This window comes from Oncorhynchus keta, chromosome 32 (assembly GCF_023373465.1).
Source record: "Oncorhynchus keta strain PuntledgeMale-10-30-2019 chromosome 32, Oket_V2, whole genome shotgun sequence".
Classification (NCBI taxonomy): Eukaryota; Metazoa; Chordata; class Actinopteri; order Salmoniformes; family Salmonidae; genus Oncorhynchus; species Oncorhynchus keta.
Genome location: NC_068452.1, coordinates 29,535,162 through 29,553,505, shown reverse-complemented (window position 1 = coordinate 29,553,505; position 18,344 = coordinate 29,535,162). Strand labels below are relative to the sequence as shown.

The following is an 18,344-nucleotide window of genomic DNA, read 5'->3' as shown; positions in this document are numbered from 1 at the left end:
AAGAAGAGAGGAGAGAGAGGAAAGGGGGATCGATCACTGTCTGAGAGACATGTAAACTAGCATGGTGTTGGGAGGGTTTTTGTCCCCACAGACAAGTCCCTTTGCTCTGTATCGTTTACATCACCCACAGTGAATTCCTCTCCCCCCTCCCTTGGAGGCTGGGTATGGGATATGTACTGTTCCTCTCCTCCCCTCCATTGGAGGCTGGGTATGGGATATGTACTGTTCCTCTCCTCCCCTCCATTGGAGGCTGGGTATGGGATATGTACTGTTCCTCTCCTCCCCTCCATTGGAGGCTGGGTATGGGATATGTACTGTTCCTCTCCTCCCCTCCATTGGAGGCTGGGTATGGGATATGTACTGTTCCTCTCCTCCCCTCCATTGGAGGCTGGGTATGGGATATGTACTGTTCCTCTCCCCCCTCCCTTGGAGGCTGGGTATGGGATATGTACTGTTCCTCTCCTCCCCTCCCTTGGAGGCTGGGTATGGGATATGTACTGTTCCTCTCCTCCCCTCCCTTGGAGGCTGGGTATGGGATATGTACTGTTCCTCTCCTCCCCTCCCTTGGAGGCTGGGTATGGGATATGTACTGTTCCTCTCCCCCCTCCCTTGGAGGCTGGGTATGGGATATGTACTGTTCCTCTCCTCCCCTCCATTGGAGGCTGGGTATGGGATATGTACTGTTCCTCTCCTCCCCTCCATTGGAGGCTGGGTATGGGATATGTACTGTTCCTCTCCTCCCCTCCATTGGAGGCTGGGTATGGGATATGTACTGTTCCTCTCCTCCCCTCCATTGGAGGCTGGGTATGGGATATGTACTGTTCCTCTCCTCCCCTCCATTGGAGGCTGGGTATGGGATATGTACTGTTCCTCTCCTCCCCTCCATTGGAGGCTGGGTATGGGATATGTACTGTTCCTCTCCCCCCTCCATTGGAGGCTGGGTATGGGATATGTACTGTTCCTCTCCTCCCCTCCCTTGGAGGCTGGGTATGGGATATGTACTGTTCCTCTCCTCCCCTCCATTGGAGGCTGGGTATGGGATATGTACTGTTCCTCTCCTCCCCTCCATTGGAGGCTGGGTATGGGATATGTACTGTTCCTCTCCTCCCCTCCCTTGGAGGCTGGGTATGGGATATGTACTGTTCCTCTCCTCCCCTCCCTTGGAGGCTGGGTATGGGATATGTACTGTTCCTCTCCTCCCCTCCCTTGGAGGCTGGGTATGGGATATGTACTGTTCCTCTCCTCCCCTCCCTTGGAGGCTGGGTATGGGATATGTACTGTTCCTCTCCCCCTCCCTTGGAGGCTGGGTATGGGATATGTACTGTTCCTCTCCCCCCTCCCTTGGAGGCTGGGTATGGGATATGTACTGTTCCTCTCCCCCCTCCATTGGAGGCTGGGTATGGGATATGTACTGTTCCTCTCCTCCCCTCCATTGGAGGCTGGGTATGGGATATGTACTGTTCCTCTCCTCCCCTCCATTGGAGGCTGGGTATGGGATATGTACTGTTCCTCTCCCCCCTCCATTGGAGGCTGGGTATGGGATATGTACTGGAACAGATGGTCTGTGGAGTGGCCATGGACCGTAAAAAAATCACTGAGCATCGGTACCGAGCAGCCTGTAGTTCACTACAGAGGTCAAACATTTGACAAATCTCTGCACAAAGCCGGCACTATTCCACCCAGACTGAACATGGACATGAACCCCTGCCAATGTCTGGAAACTCTTTGTCTACGTTCTCAGCCCAGGCTGAAAAACAAAACAAAAAAAAGGACCAAAGAAATGTCACGTTGCCTGCAGACATGAGAAATGCCACTATCTGTTCACTGTTGTCTGAGTGTCATGCAGATCAGCTCAGGATGTGCATCTAGACTAAACAGGGACCAAAACATAGTCTGTCAAACCATTATTAGACTGGGGCAATGAGCGTGCACACACAAACCCAAAGCCCCCTAAAACGCCTGTGGACAGGACACAGTGGAACAGCTGCAAAAAGCACAAGCGAAAGAATGACAAACATACACTTGAATAAGACCACAACCGAGGGACATAACAAATCTATGCTTACATTTAAATAGCTGTACAATTATGCATGTCTGAGTAAAATGACCGGTTGTCTAGATTTGCCGACCGAGATAAACGGAGGTTAGTCACTGTGGCGCATGCATGCTGCTAGTCTATGGGACAGACGAGGGTGGAGGGCGTGAGGAGGGGGGAATGAGAGGAAATGCAGAGGCAAACTACTCACAGCTGAGACACAGCGTTTGGGTTTTTCAGGAAAACAAGTGTCAGGGGCTTCTAGAAAAAGCACTGGGATTTTGTCCTTTTTCCGTCTACAAGACCGTAGCAGGCCTATCAGCATAGTATACATACAGTGGGAGGGGGAGGCACTTTGGTAAAGCCATCACTGGGTCCCTGCCTGGCTGCCACTGCTGCATTGGGCCAAGCCTCAATCTCATTTAGCCATTCGCTTCTGACATGACACGTTCACAGTGATTGTGGGCTGATGCTGATTGTCTTTTCCTGTTCTGGCACTGGGGCGGCAGCGTAGCCTAGTGGCTAGTGGTTAGAGCGTTGGACTAGTAACCGGAAGGTAACCGGAAGGTAACCGGAAGGTTGCGAGTTCAAACCCCCGAGCTGACAAGGTGCAAATCTGTCGTTCTGCCCCTGAACAGGCAGTACCCACTGTTCCCAGGCCGTCATTGAAAATAAGAATGTGTTCTTAACTGACTTGCCTGGTTAAATAAAGATAAAAAAATAAAATAAAAAACTGCAGAATGTGACCCCTCTCACAACCTGGTCTGTGACCTGTCAGGAATAAGGTGAGAGTGTGTGCACTTGTGAGGGTACAGCTCAATGTGTCACTGTTACAGGAGAAGGGGATTACTAGCGTGTGACTCCGCTAGCCTGCGATTCCGCTAGCCTGTGACTCTACTAGCCTGTGACTCTACTAGCCTGTGACTCCGCTAGCCTGTGATTCCGCTAGCCTGTGACTCTGCAAGCCTGTGATTCCGCTAGCCTGTGACTCCGCTAGCCTGTGACTCCGTTTGTGGGACAAACAATGCGTCACTACACAGACATTGCCTCACACACTAAATCAATCAGGTAGTCCTTACAGCCGGTGTCTTTGAGGCGGTTGATGGCGTTGGATAGAAGGCGTACACAGCCCAGGAAGCCAGCCCCCTGCTTCTTATGGATCTTCTTGTGGTTCCACACGCTGATGGTGATGGAGTCAGACTTTCCAATATATCTGAGGAGAGAAGAGAGAGACCAGTCACTTCCAATGTACTGTAGATGTTACTAAAGCCCGTGTGAATGCACTGTTCCAAAAGGCCAGTCTTTGCCTGGATGTCCCCGCTGGGGAGGCACACATCCGCTCGGGGCTGCCTGTCACCGGGGGCTGCGTCCCCACAAGAACACAGTCAGGTGTCTGAGAGGGATTTTCCGCCCGGCATCTATGAATGTGCGACTCCCGACCCCGAGTGTCTGGGTACGAGAAGGACGAACACAGACAGATCCTGTCATAAATCATCCAAAGGCAGCCCTTCGACCCAAAATCACCCAGAGAGGGAGAGAGAAATGAAAGAGACAGGGAGGAGGAGAGGCTGAAAGAGGGATAGAAATAGGATAGTGTAAGTGAGGAAAAGAAGGAGAGTGAACAGTTGAACCATAACATTACTCCCTGACTGCCTCCGTTATCACTCTTAGGTACTGTGTGTCAGTCGAGGCCTGGGTATTAAACTCACACTACGTGAACCTGACGTGGCACATCTGTTCAGCCCAGTTCTCTTCCTCAGTGTAAAACTAATCATCCATATAGTTAGCAGACTGCATCCCACTATAATTACCATGCTGCTTACAGAAACTAAAGGGATGTGAAACAATGGGGCTGTGAGTAAGATGTCTGGACATTTTGAGTAGAAGCCAAATGCCTGTCTGGGGTGCTATCTGAGAGCATTAGAATGCAGGACAGATTTGTAGGGGGGAATTATTACATCCAACACAGATCTGGATATGATTATTGTATCAAATAATAAGGGCAGAAGACTAGACATTGGATTAAGCTTTTCAAGACAAGATACAGTATGTTTACATACACTATACACAAGCCAAACATACCAAACTCTCAGATAATATGATTAAGAGTAAGATAAGAGTTAAAATGATAAGAGTTTCTCCTCTTAGGCCATCTCTATGTTATGTCTCTGGTTGGTTGAGGTACAGTATATGGCATAATGCATGGCAGTTGGTGCTAGGCAGGCCAGGCTGTCATACTTCCTCAGCAGGCAGAACAGAACCAGCTGGGCCCTGGGGACACTACCGCCACCTGTTCCCCCTGTCCCTATAGCTGCAGAGATGGGACAGAGAGGCCCTGGTCCAGGCTATGGGAACACAACATTCTGCATGTGTCTTTTCATCCCAATACTTGTATCTATGAAGGTATAGGAGATTAATTAACATCTCATCATTATACACTGCTCAAAGCAATAAAGGGAAAACTAAAATAACACATCCTAGATCTGGATGAATGAAATATTCTTATTAAATAATTTTTACTTTACATAGTTGAATGTGCTGACAACAAAATCACACAAAAATTATCAATGGAAATCAAATTTATCAACCCATGGAGGTCTGGATTTGGAGTCACACTCAAAATTAAAGTGGAAAACAACACTACAGGCTGATCCAACTTTGATGTAATGTCCTTAAAACAAGTAATGAGGCTTTGTAGTGTGTGTGGCCTCCACGTGCCTGTATGACCTCCCTACAACGCCTGGGCATGCTCCTGATGAGGTGGCGGATGGTCTCCTGAGGCATCTCCTCCCAGAACTGGACTAAAGCATCCGCCAACTCCTGGACAGTCTGTGGTGCAGCGTGGCGTTGGTGGATGGAGCGAGACATGATGTCCCAGATGTGCTCAATTGGATTCAGGTCTGGGGAACGGGCGGGCCAGTCCATAGTATCAGTGAACCTGCTTTCATCTGTGAAGAGCACAGGGCGCCCGTGGCGAATTTGCCAATCTTGGTGTTCTCTGGCAAATGCCAAACGTCCTGCACGGTGTTGGGCTGTAAGCACAACCCCCACCCGTGGACGTCGGGCCCTCATACTACCACCCTCATGGAGTCTGTTTCTGACCGTTTGAGCAGACACGTGCACATTTGTGGCCTGCTGGAGGTCATTTTGCAGGGCTCTGGCAGTGCTCCTCCTGCTCCTCCTTGCACAAAGGCGGAGGTAGCGGTCCTGCTGCTGGGTTGTTGCCCTCCTCCACGTCGCCTGATGTACTGGCCTGTCTCCTGGCAGCGCCTCCATGCTCTGGACACTACGCTGACAGACACAGCAAACCTTCTTGCCACAGCTCGCATTGAAGTGACCTCCTAGATGAGCTGCACTACCTGAGCCACTTGTGTGGGTTGTAGACTCCGTCTCATGCTACCACTAGAGTGAAAGCACCGCCAGCATTCAAAAGTGACCAAAACATCAGCCAGGAAGCATAGGAACTGAGAAGTGGTCTGTGATCAACACCTGCAGAACCACTCCTTTATTGGGGGTGTCTTGCTAATTGCCTATAATATCCACCTGTTGTCTATTCCATTTGCACAACAGCATGTGAAATGTATTGTCAAACAGTGTTGCTTCCTAAGTGGACAGTTTGATTTCACAGAAGTGTGATTGACTTGGAGTTATATTATGTTATTTAAGTGTTCCCTTTATTTTTTTGAGCAGTGTATATCCGTGACGTGCACAATACGGAAGTGGTCCAACGAAGCAGATGCTAACAGGACTGTTTTGCTAGCACAGGCTGTAATATGCTACTTGATTCATCCCCCAAAATTGAGGAGGCTGCCACATCAGTTACCGGCATCATAAATAAGTACAACATCTGCCGGTTTCAGGGAGCAGGACAGTATTCCGGACGCTTAAAAGAAAATCTGCTACAACCTCCAATGTGCCATCAAACAGGAAGTTTGTCAATACAGACTAAGATTGAATCCTACTACAACGGCTCTGACGCTCGTTGGATGCGGCAGGGCTTGCAAACTATCACGGGGTACAAAGGGAAACCCAGTCACGAGCTGCCCAGTGACGTGAGCCTTTCCAGACGAGAAAAATGCCTTCTATGCTCGCTTCGAGGCAAGCAACACTGAACCATGCATACCGTTCATTGACTACAGCTCAGCGTTCAACTCCATAGTGCCCTCCAAGTTTATCACTAAGCTAAGGACTCTGGGACTGAACACCTCCCTTGCAACTAGATCCTGGACTTCCTGACGGTCCACCCCCAGGTGGTGGGTGTAGGCAACAACACAGTTGCCAAGCTGACCTTCAACACGGGGGCCCCTCAGGGGTGCGTGCTTAGTCCCCTCCTGTACTCCCTGTTCACCCGCTACTGCATGGCATGGCCGCGCACAACTCCAACACCATCATTAAGTTTGCTGACGACACGACGGTGGTTGGCCTGATCAGCAATGACGATGAGACAGCCTATAGGGAGGAGATCCACGGGGCTGTAGTGGAGTGGTGGAATTATCATGGTCCTCACACACCAACACAGTTGTGAAGGCACAACAACACCTCTTCCCACTCAGGAGGCTGAAAAGATTTGGCATGGGCCCTCAGATCCTCAAAAGGTTATACAGCTCCACCACTGCTTGGTATCCGACTGCAATCCGACTCCATCCAGGACCTGGACGCCAGGGAACTCGGCCCCAGTGATGTACTGGGCCATTCACACTACCCCCTGTAGCACATTGCGGTCGGATGCCAAGCAGTTGCCAGTCATTGGAAGGCCTTCAAAATCGTCAAAGACTCCAGTCGCCCAAGTCATAGACTCTCTGCTACTGCACGGCAAGCGGTACAGATGAACAAAGTCTGGAACCAACATGACCCTGAACAGCTTCTACCCCCAAGACAAATAGTTCACAACAGCTACCTGGACGACCTGCATTGAGCCTTTTTGCACTTACTCTTTTGACTCATCACTTACGCTGCTGTTACTGTTCATTATCTATCCTGTTGCCTAGTCACTTTATACCTATGTACATATCTACCTCAAATACTTCGTACCCCTGCACAACGACTTGGTACTGGTACCCAATGTATATAGCCAAGTTATTGTTATGCATTGTGTATTTATTATTACGTGTTTTACTTGTCTATTATTTCTCTATTTTCTTTCTCTTTGCATTGTTGGAAAGGGGCCGTAAGTAAGCATTTCACTGTTCGTCTACACCTGTTGTTGGGAAGGGCCCGTAAGTAAACATTTCACTGTTAGCCTACACCTGTTGTTGGGAAGGGCCCGTAAGTAAGCATTTCACTGTTAGTCTACACCTGTTGTTGGGAAGGGCCCGTAAGTAAGCTTTTCACTGTTAGTCTACATCTGATGTTGGGAAGGGCCCGTAAGTAAGCATTTCACTGTTAATCTACACCTGTTGTTTTCGAAGCATGTGACAAATAAAATGTTACTTGACATATTCATTAACATATTATACTTAGTATAAATGTAGTTTAAAGCGTGCTGAACAAGAAACTGATAGGTTTGTCCCTAATAGGGCTTCAGAGCCGTATTACAGTCCAGTCTGTCTGCTCCACATACTTTAACTGGGCTGGATAGGAGTCGAGGAGAGGAAGTTTGCCAGCGAGACACAGTCTGCTATCCTTGGCATACAGGCCACTTCCGCAACAATGCTGGCTGGGTTCAGAGGTCACGGACCAGTCTGTTGGTCAGACCACTGAGGAGGCCCTGACGTGTCAATGTTGCCATGAGCACATACACTTCCTCACGCTGTGCACATACAACCAATGGAAAAAGGCTTCAGTGCCAACTAAGCAAAGGCTTTTCTGGCTCTGCTGAGCGTGAGCACCAGGTGTTTCAGACACCATTTGAATATGTGTGAGTGTGCTCAGCTACCCTCAGTCAATTAGACTCCACACACTGAGGAGAGTCCATGTGCCTTAGCATGGAGTAGTAATCCTTAACCCTGACACACAGAGGGAAGGCACCTAAAGGTCTAACATAGTCATTAACAGGAAGAAACACAGGCAGGTTCCAGGTGAACAAAAAACTGGAGAGGTGTGTGCGTGCGTGCGTGCGTTTGGCTCCGTCTTGGGAGCACACAGGTCGATGTCCTCCCATCCATCACTGTATCCAGCACTCTTTCTCCTCCACAGTGGGACTGACTGACTGAGGGCTGTGTTTCCCTCCTGTCAAACGGGACATGAACAGCTAATTAAACAGCCATGGTGGGAGAGGGTCTGGTATCCTGAGCAACCAAACAAACGGAGACATGTGCTTCCTCTTTCTGTTAGCTACGCGTGACGGCTGGATAAACACTGGGAACTTTCCCAAATACTGGAAACGTTCACTCCCCCCCCCTCTATTTCCAGGTTGTTTTCACAAGACAAGCAGTCCTTGGGAAAAGCGACATGGGTGCAACAAGACATGCACATATTTCTGTCCAAAAGGTAAAAGGCTTCTGAGATTAGTTTCCCTCCCCACGGTTCTATTTAAATGTTTTTCTTTTTCACTTTAACTACCCCAGTGGAGTTGTCATAGATATAGCATAGAGGGCACTGGTGATAGTTATAGAGAGGGGCCGCAGTTCAGCAGAATGCTGGTTCATTACTAAATCAGCAGGTTAAGGTAAGATTTCTGTTAGATACACAGTTTCACATCGAGTCACAGCTGCTTCTATATGGATGGTATGTCAAGCGCAAGCTCTGCGCTATCCATTATCTGGTTTGAGTGATGAGGGGACTCACAGGTCGTAGTGCTGGTTCCACTTGGGGTCGAGGGTGTTCTTCACGGTGTCTGTGGAGTGACATTGTCCTGAGCCGTCCACCACCACTTTGGCAAAGGGATCAGGGAGGCCTGCAGGGGAACACACACACACACACACACACACACACACACACACACACACACACACACACACACACACACACACACTCTGCCTCAGCACATTGCCCTGGCCAAGGACTGGCTGTACTAGGAGAAAATGTTACAGGCATCACTCCATCATTATTTGATGATTTCATTATGCAGATGGAAGTGAGACTATCCGGTTTCTGAAAGGGGGAAAAGAGGTCATTTGAAGAAAAATACTTTTGATGAATAACATTCTATGACAGTCTAGGAATGGCTGATGTGTGAATCTGATAGTGTGACTGAACCTGAGCCGAGTGACAGATATCTAGAGATACGGGTGGACATGACATTGACACTAATAGACAGACCTGAGGGACCTGTTGGACGACATTTACCTGCAGATAGCCTGGGTGTGGTGGACACACAGGCTCACGGACACACACACACATATGCCACGCAGGCCCACACAAACAAAACAAAACTGCACTTAGAAATACATCTCTCCGTATACATAAACACACTATCCCACAGAGACAAGCCTGCCTTGCTGCCACACAAGGCATAGTTCTCTCCACCCAGGCTCTAACTGAGTGAGTGTTTACTCAGCCCCTGAGGGTTGGAATGGGAGGAATGGGCACAAGAGAAACCACCTGAGTGAGGGACCTTAAAACACTCACTCTCCATGACAGCCTGACCCAAACACACCCAAACACTCGAGCCACTATGGACACCTAGCACACACCGAAATGCTGTGCTTTTTCACTCTTAAATGGACTAGCTTTAAATGACGGTATAAACGTTTTATTGATATCCCATACTTAACTTCTACAGAATTGCCCCAATTAGGCACATTTGGGCAGACGTAATACAACATTTTGAACAGACATGCAATGGTTCATTGGATCAGTCTAAAAATGTACACAAACACTGCTGCCATCTAGTGGCCAGAATCGAAATTGAATTTAATTGTGACCTTTCTCTTGCATTTCAAAGATTATGGAAAAAAAGAGAAAGAAAATGCATGTGTTTTTCCCTTTGTATTATCTTGTACCAGATTAAATGTGTTATATTCTCCTACATTAATATCACATTTACACAAACTTCAAACTTCAAAGTGTTTCCTTTAAGAATATGCATATCCTTGCTTCAGGTCCTGAGCGACAGGTAGTTAGATTTGGGTATGTCGTTTTAGGCAAAATTTTTAAAAGGGGTCCGATCCTTAAGAGATATTTCAGACCTGTGTGACTCAATGCATGAAATGGGAACGAAACAAAGGGAATAAAATAGTAATAGTTTTATTGGCTAATATTGATAATAAGCTACATCATTGTGACGTGGTGAGCTCATCTTTCTCCCCACAAACATATCAGTAGTAACATTACAGGCTACTATCCCTTTCCTCGTTGATGGAGTAGTGTAGTGATTGGTTAAGTGTGTTAGCATGGCGTTCTGATGGTAGGGAACTCTAGCAGCTGGCAGCAGGCCCTCTTTAATCAGCTCAAACTGACCCACATTTCACATTTCTCACGGGGGATACATATCTCACACTGCAGACATCAAAGCCCTCAAGCCCCCTGACTATGAAACTATAAAGCCATTTAACATGGAGTCGAGGATCAGAAACACAGCTTTCACTGGGTTACTTACGAAAGAAATCTTTCTTCACCAGGTTTTTGGCGCAGAGGACTGAAAGAGAAGAGGAGAATGAGGTGTTATTTTTAATCGTTGCAGATAGACACATATTACACACTGACAGGCTGTTGTGATCGTGTGGTTACATCACTGCCAAGGGAGAGGTTTGTGCAGGGCTGAAGTGATACACTGCTGCTCAGGGAATTGAATCGAAAAGCGCTCCATCTTGGATATGGATAACCCTGGCTACATTACATAGGCAGCAAGAGCATTTCTTTTATAATATGTAATGTAAGACAAGTAATGTGACTTTCAGGTGATAGAGAAAACACACGCACATATATCTTTAGCCAGACTGGATTGTGCCAGACCCTATATCTCTACATTTGAGTGTGTGTACTGATCATAAGCTGACAACCAGGTGATGGATGACTCAATGACATGAGGACCTCCAATGTTCCGCTCCAGAAAATAGACCCACATCAACATGATTTATAGCTATAGTAGTTAATTAACAGCAACTCAACCAAGAAAGTAACTTGACGATAATACATATGGGCACTTGTTGGCGACATGCTGAATCATAAGGCATTCGCACATTAATTCAATTTGAACTATTAAAAGGGAGGGGCATACTCTTCCCCACAGCAGCCAGCCTGCAGCAGCAGAGTAGTAGATTGGGCAGATCCCCAGTGAGAACCATGGAGGGGCTGCTGAGGCAATGTGGCAGAGCCACTTAAACACCCTCGACCAGGCCTGGATGAACGGCCACCTGGGTGTCTGGAGCCACCGACACACACTCAGTCACTTACTCAGCCCCGGCCCAAGCCCAGTCCCTCTGGTCCGCTTCAGTACAGACACAGCCACAGGCAATAATGGCCTTTCTATTGTACTTCAATTACCTTTGTGTATTTGGTCGAAGTATTTTTTGGGCCATCCCGGTCACATCCCACTGATCAAAATCCACCCACTATGCTCACTACCAGTGCCGTTCAATACCACCCCCATAGATGCCAGCTGCGGTGCGACAGCCGTCCATAGCTGCCATGTGAGTCGATTGCAGATCTTTGAGAGATGAAATCTGTCTCATGTCTGGCAGGCCCCGAGGCCATTTGGGTGTCTTCTCTCTACAGAGATCCGCTCACATGCAGGTGTGTCCAGACTTTACTTTGCTAACACAAATAAACAAAGGCAGGCCCATAGGGGCAGACAGCAGCCTAAGCCATTGAATCTACAAACACCGCTATTCATCTGCCCCTCCCCACCCAACCACAGCTAAACACAGGGAGAACCACAGTGCTTACACTGCATGTAAAACATAACCTGACTCCTAAATCAATTTAGGTCTGAGCTGAAACAACGTATGAGGGGGAACAGAACACCATTTAAGAGTGCCATGGACTGAATTAAACACACAAATCACAGACCGCAGTGTGAAACACAAACATCTACACATGGTGTTTACTGATACATTCAGCACACACAAAGGGTTTCTAGGTTTAATGAAAATTACACCATTAAGATTGAGAGGAGGGAGACAAATAGGTCTTAACCGAATCTAAACCCTCTTGGGGGATGGGAAGGGAGAACATGCTCGACAGACGAGGAAGAATTTCTTCCAGCAAACATCCCTGGGAATGTGTTCCGTTCCAGTGAAACCCACCTCATTACTCAAACATCTGGAATGCATCTCTCTCAGTCAGTCTCACACACACACTGTATGCCAGTCACACACACCACAGGCCCCTGAAAGGTTCCACAACACCTCGCTCTGCACACCCGCTCTAGCTCCAGTGATCTAATTAATTATTTACAGGCAGAGAGGTGTGAGAGAGAGAGAATGTCAGGGTGTGAGGTGCTGTGAGCGGGTGAGGAGTTGTAAGAATCAGGTAACAGCACTCTGATATCAGTATTCAGGTCTGGCTTCTTTTACAACCAAATACGGGCAGAACGACATACGCTGGGTCCTGACAACTAGCTCCATAGTGCGTTTCTCAAAAGTAGATGATTTAATCAAGAGAAATGGACTCTCAAAGCTGGTAATTTTCTGTATTTTCACAGCTGCAGCGGAGCAAAGCTACAGGAGATGGACATGAACAGTTCAAACGTTACAGGGAGTCCCAGTGAAAAAGGGCAATGGTGAGTCTCATGTAGCCAAATGTAAACTGGCATAGAGGAAGAGGGATGCGAGAGGAGGCCGGTGACACAATAGGCCTGTCTGACTGTGGTAGTGAAATGACACATCACGGAACACCAGAACTTGCAGTAATGTCCCTCTGACCGGGACATGAAAACCAACGGGCCTTCTGTAAGCATACATTACCCCTACACCTAGCCATCAATTCAGCAGGAAAACAACACAAAACTTATACATGTAAAATATAGAACAGGCCGAATTATAGCCGAGCACAGCGGACCCAAGACAAAACCACTGAAATTACAGAGATAACCAGACAATGGCAGCAGAGAAGCCAATGCTGAGATAGACTGCAGCACATGAATGGAGCACCAGACTGCAATCATCATCCAATGTAAGCCAACCATCAGAACATGAGAGGAGTTCTCATTACTAGGGTCCTGTAAAATCTGCGATGCGGAGAACGGCAATGGACATTAAAACAGAATTTAACCATATAAATTGTTTTATTGAACTTAGTAGGGAATCAACTAAATGTATTGAAAATGAATTCATTTGAGCAAGCTTATCATACATAAGACATGAACAGAATACATCAGTGATATGTATTTCCTGCAACTTTCTGAAGAGTTAACGAGAATTCCCCATCTGTGTATGCGCAGTGAGCGCGTCTACAACTTTGTGTAGTCGTTAGCGATGATGCTAATGAAAAGTCTTCTGGTAGATGGAAAGGCTTTCCAAAAAACCTTCTCAATAAAATGTTAACTATAAAGTAACCTATGCTTAAATGGATTATTTGCATCAATCTAGTGGGTATTTATTCCATGTGTAACTCCGTGTTGTTGTTTGTGTGGAACTGCTTTGCTTTATCTTAGCCAGGTCGCAGTTGTAAATGACAACTTGTTCTCAACTGGCCTACCTGGTTAAATAAAGGTGAAAAAATAAATACATGTTTTGCTAATTCTACCATCACATACACTACAAAAATAACACTAAATAATAGCCTCTTGCTATGTGCTACACCCCAAAATCTACAGTTATAAAAAAGGTAACAGACCTCAAGTGGTCTCCTGATGTGGTTTAAGCATTGTTGTGGACTTAGAACATCCAATTGAGTTGTTTTTCTATTTAAAAAAAAATAATATTTTGAGAGTGAAAACCTGAAAAAAAACCCAGGTGAAAACAGAAACCTTGAAAAATTAAACTGAGAATACGAAATCAGCCAAAAAAATAAAACAGAACTCAGACACCATGGGCCAACTGCTTCTTTTTCAGTCAATATATAGCCTAACCACCAATATACGTGGTAGGATAGGTAGGTCAATGTTATGCAGGTATTGAGCAGATAGACTGATCACGTAGTAAACTAGAGAGTGAAGAACGGCTGTAAACTATAATGATGTACATGTGTGTAAATCTGAATGTCAAACAGCCACGCTCTTAAATTGTTCTCCGATGATGGTTGTTTAATACTTCTCATGGTGTTACATACACTACATGACCAAGAGTATGTGGACACGTGTTGAGGTCAGGGTTCTGAGCAGGCCAGTCAAGTTCTTCCACACCGATCTCGACAAACCATTTCTGTATGGACCTCGCTTTGTTCACAGGGGCATTGTCATGCTGAAACAGGAAAAGGGCATTCCCCAAACTGTTGCCACAAAGTTGGAAGCATAGAATCGTCTAGAGTTTCATGGTATGGTGTAGCGTTAATTTCCCTACACTGGTACTAAGGGGCCTAGCACGAACCATGAAAAACAGCCTCAAACCATTATTCCTCCTCCATCAAATTTTACAGTTGGCACTATGCATTGTGGCAGGTAACTTTCTCCTGGCATTCACCAAACCCAGATTCATTCGTTGGACTCCCAGATGGTGAAATGTGATTCATCACTCCAGAGAAAGCATTTCCACTGCTCCAGAGTCCAACGGCGGCAAGCTTTTCACCACTCCAGCCAGCACTTGCCATTGTGCATGGTGATCTTAGGCTTGTGAGCGGCTGCACAGCCATAGAAACCCATTTCATGAAGCTCCAGACGAACAGTTATTGTGCTGACGTTGCTTCCAGAGGCAGTTTGGAACTATGTAGTGAGTGTTGCAACTAAGGACAGACGTTGTTGCTCCTATACGTTTCCACTTCACAATAACAGCCCTTACAGTTGACCGGGGAAGCTCTAGAAGGGCAGAAATTTGATGAACTGAAAGTCACTGAGCTCTTCAGTACGGGCCATTCTACTGCCAATGTTTGTCTATGGAGATTGCATGGCTGTGTGCTTGATTTTGTACACCTGTCAGCAACGGTGTGGCTGAAACAGCAGAATCCACTCATTTGAAGAGGTGTCCACATACTTTTGGTGAGATAGTGTATTCACAAGTAGTTTCTAAATAGAAAGAACTGATAAAGGATCTGAATGAAGAGAACTGTGGGGGGACAGTCAGAGAAACATCTTGGAGAAAAAGAATGGTTGCACATCCCATCTCACCAATACAGAATATTGCATTAAACGGTCCATAAGCCACTGAAGAAACATAGCAAACACCATATTGCTGACAGAAATATGTTAGCCATATGATCCAACCTACGGAACACCCCCATTTAATCTACTTTCTATCACAATATCTTTGTTTCATGACATACAGTTAAATGATTGTCCCCATTTCCTGCCAGCACACAGAATTCTTTAAATGTATGGGTTTCTAGGAAGTCTGTCCTGATGACAGGAGCCTTCCCTAAGAAAAGGAAACCGGCCAGCTTGCACCTACAGGGCGGCATCGTAAACCTATTTTTACTGGTCACGCCAGGCGCACTTTCTCATACTCACACACTGACAAATATATAGCTCTCTCCATCCAGGCACATAAACATGGCCACACACACAGCAATTACATCGGCTAAATATGTGTATGTGACCAATTAAATTTGATTTGACACACATATACATACAGAGAATGCAACATCATGGGCACTTGCACACACAAACACAAAACGTGCTACACTCACAATCCTGGGAAAAATATGTAGAAATGTAAAAAACATTATTTTGGTTAGTTAGAATCACATAATTTATTTCCCATGTCCACTTTTAACAAAATACTGTTCTCAAGGAGTTGTGATTTATTTGCACAACCGAGTAATGTACTTGCCAAAGTGAATAAGGTTTTGATTGGGAGGGAGCTAGCTGGAGTCAAAAATGGTACAAAAAAAGTGACAATTCTAATCAATTCCACCTTATTACCCAATTTGGAAGGGTTTTGACTAGATGGGATACAGCTTTTGTCATATTTTTCATAACAGGTTAGGAGAACTTACACAGAAGGTTAAGAGAACTTACGCAGCAGGTTAGGAGTATTACCATAGCAGGTTAGGAGAATTAGGTTAAGGTTAGAAACACTTTTCTACTTTTGGCAAAAGCAGTTTCCCTTCTAGCATGAAATATCAAAAATATCAGCCCTGTCCAAAACCCACCCCTGGTGCAAAACTAATTTTCCAAACATTTCTCACCCTGTCTGCCCCTACGAAGCACTCCGGAAAAACATCACATAACCCTCTGCATCTCGGCGCATCTAAATTCCCAGTCGCCATAGCGACGGCGGTATCGAGTCAAGACTGAGAGAAGGGTCCCTCTGTGTCAGTGTTTCTCATTCTGGTCGCGCTGCCGTCAGCTCAAAGACCCAACGACTGCAGTGTGACTGACAGGGAGGAAAGACAGCACAATTGAGCTGCTCACAACGGGAGAGGAGTAGGCTAATGAGTGTTGACATTTAAAACTATGAATACAGTAATGAAGAATACCACACACAAACAAAAACACTATAATAGAAGTGGGCTCAGAGGCATTCCTAATTGTTGTATAGCAGTGGAATGAGTTGAGTGTGGATATGACAGGGTGGACAGAGTAGACTTGTAGTGTAGTTATTCTATCGTGTCAGCCTTGTACCAGGCGCGGCGCTGCAACATCAGTCAACTAAGGTATCTGTGGGGGTGACAAAGTGAGTAATAGCTGCTGTATATCACAGCTTGAATGCTAATGATAACCACGCCGCGCGCTCCTTCCCTCCATCACCAGGCTGTCCACACAGCCTTCATAGGGAACCGGGATCACATGCAACTCTGATAAATGACAAAAGCCTTTTAGGCTAACATATTCTACATTTACTCCACATTCTTATCGAAATGGCCCACAACCAAACAGCTGGAGAGGAATTTGAAGCTGCAGCTGGACATACATTCAGAAACCCACCCACACACACTTCCCTCTTACGACCCATGAAGCCTCATCTCTTAATATCCTGTTAAAGATGTGGTATCACTTAATGTCCTCCTACAAGCCCTGAGTCATTGGCACTGACAGGAACAAACAAGTGGAACATATCTAATGACTAAACTGGAACATAACCCGGCATTCCAGCATAGAAAGCAGAGGAGTTGTGTATCCTCCTTGTGTCTGACAGTCAGTCAGTGGGTTATTAGTCACATCATAGGTTTCCAAATCACAGACCAAACTAGGTAGCTTCCCCAAAGGGGGTGGGGAGGGGGGTCAGCAAACACCACAACTTCCTGGTCTTCTCGGTCAAAATCAATGAACAGATAGGTTAGAGGCAGGCAGAGACCTTTCTTCCACCTATGGACAAAGAGAAGTGGGTGAGTCGCTGGACACAAAGAGATCCAGTGTCCGGGGACTCAATGCACCCCCACCACTCACGCCACCTGGGGAGGGAGAGGTCACATGACACACTGAATGAGCAAACAATCACTAGCCAAAACAAAATGGGGGCACTTCAGCTGGATCTCACACATCTCCCGCTCTCTCTCTCTCAAACACACACTCAAATTATAACCCAGTGGGATGGAACATGGGAAATGGATGCTGTGGGGAAAAAGGAGGATTCACAGTGCTACCCTGGTGTACAGCTCTGTGGTTAACCATCACACTGGAGTGCCTGTGGAGGAGGAGGAAGTGGGGGTGTGGGAAAAGAGAACTGCCTTATAAAAACCCACCATTACCAGCCTGTCCAAAGTCAAAATCAGGTCTGGAATTTAACAAAAGAAAAAGAGGGACATGTCAAAATCAACCTCTTTCAGTGTGAAATCATAATTGTGTGACCCAAAACAATAGTGCTGCTGCTGCTGCTAACCCCTGCACCACCCTTCCCCTCCACCTGGTTCCCCTAGTCCAGTGCCCTGGCCCAATCTACCAGACAGTCTGACATCTCCCTGGAAAGCCTGCCTGCCAGCCTGTCTCTAGCCCTGTTTTGACTCCAGGACTGAGCGCTCTCATTCGCAGCATTGTTCTTCTGTAAACAAAAGGCTTCCTTTTCCCCCAACCACTCCTCCTTTCACTGTGCCTTAAAAAAAGAGAGAAGAAAGAAGGAAGGAGAGGGAGAGAGTTCGGATCAACAAGTGTTGGAGGTGGACCAGGTCCTAATCTGTAATCACCAATCCGCTTCCTCCTGCAGCCTGATCCATCTCCTGGTTTCCCCACTCTCTCGAGGGTGAATATCCCTCTGCTTCCAGCCAGCCCATTAGGCGCTGGTGGGTTCTCAAATCCGGGCCTGTCTAGGCTCTCATTCCAAGATAATGTGAGTCTTATCTGGGCTGGGGCTTCCATTGCCTCTCCACAGAGGGAACAGTGACAGGACAGCATGACACACACACACGCACACACACACACAAAAGGGTTCAAAGAGAATCGAGACAGTACAATAAG

The 18,344-nt window shown here is 46.6% G+C and overlaps 1 protein-coding gene across 1 annotated transcript in view; it reads right to left on the bottom strand.

Moving 5' to 3' along the window:
* Positions 1-18,344, bottom strand: part of LOC118365578 (E3 ubiquitin-protein ligase SMURF2) — a 56,370-nt gene that overhangs the window by 23,163 nt on the left and 14,863 nt on the right. The window contains exons 2-4 of the mRNA XM_035747905.2: positions 10,515-10,553; positions 8,762-8,870; positions 3,115-3,248 (exon numbers count right to left, since the gene is read on the bottom strand). Of these exons, the coding sequence (XP_035603798.2) occupies positions 3,115-3,248; positions 8,762-8,870; positions 10,515-10,553 (282 nt within the window). The remainder of the gene's footprint in view (positions 1-3,114; positions 3,249-8,761; positions 8,871-10,514; positions 10,554-18,344) is intronic.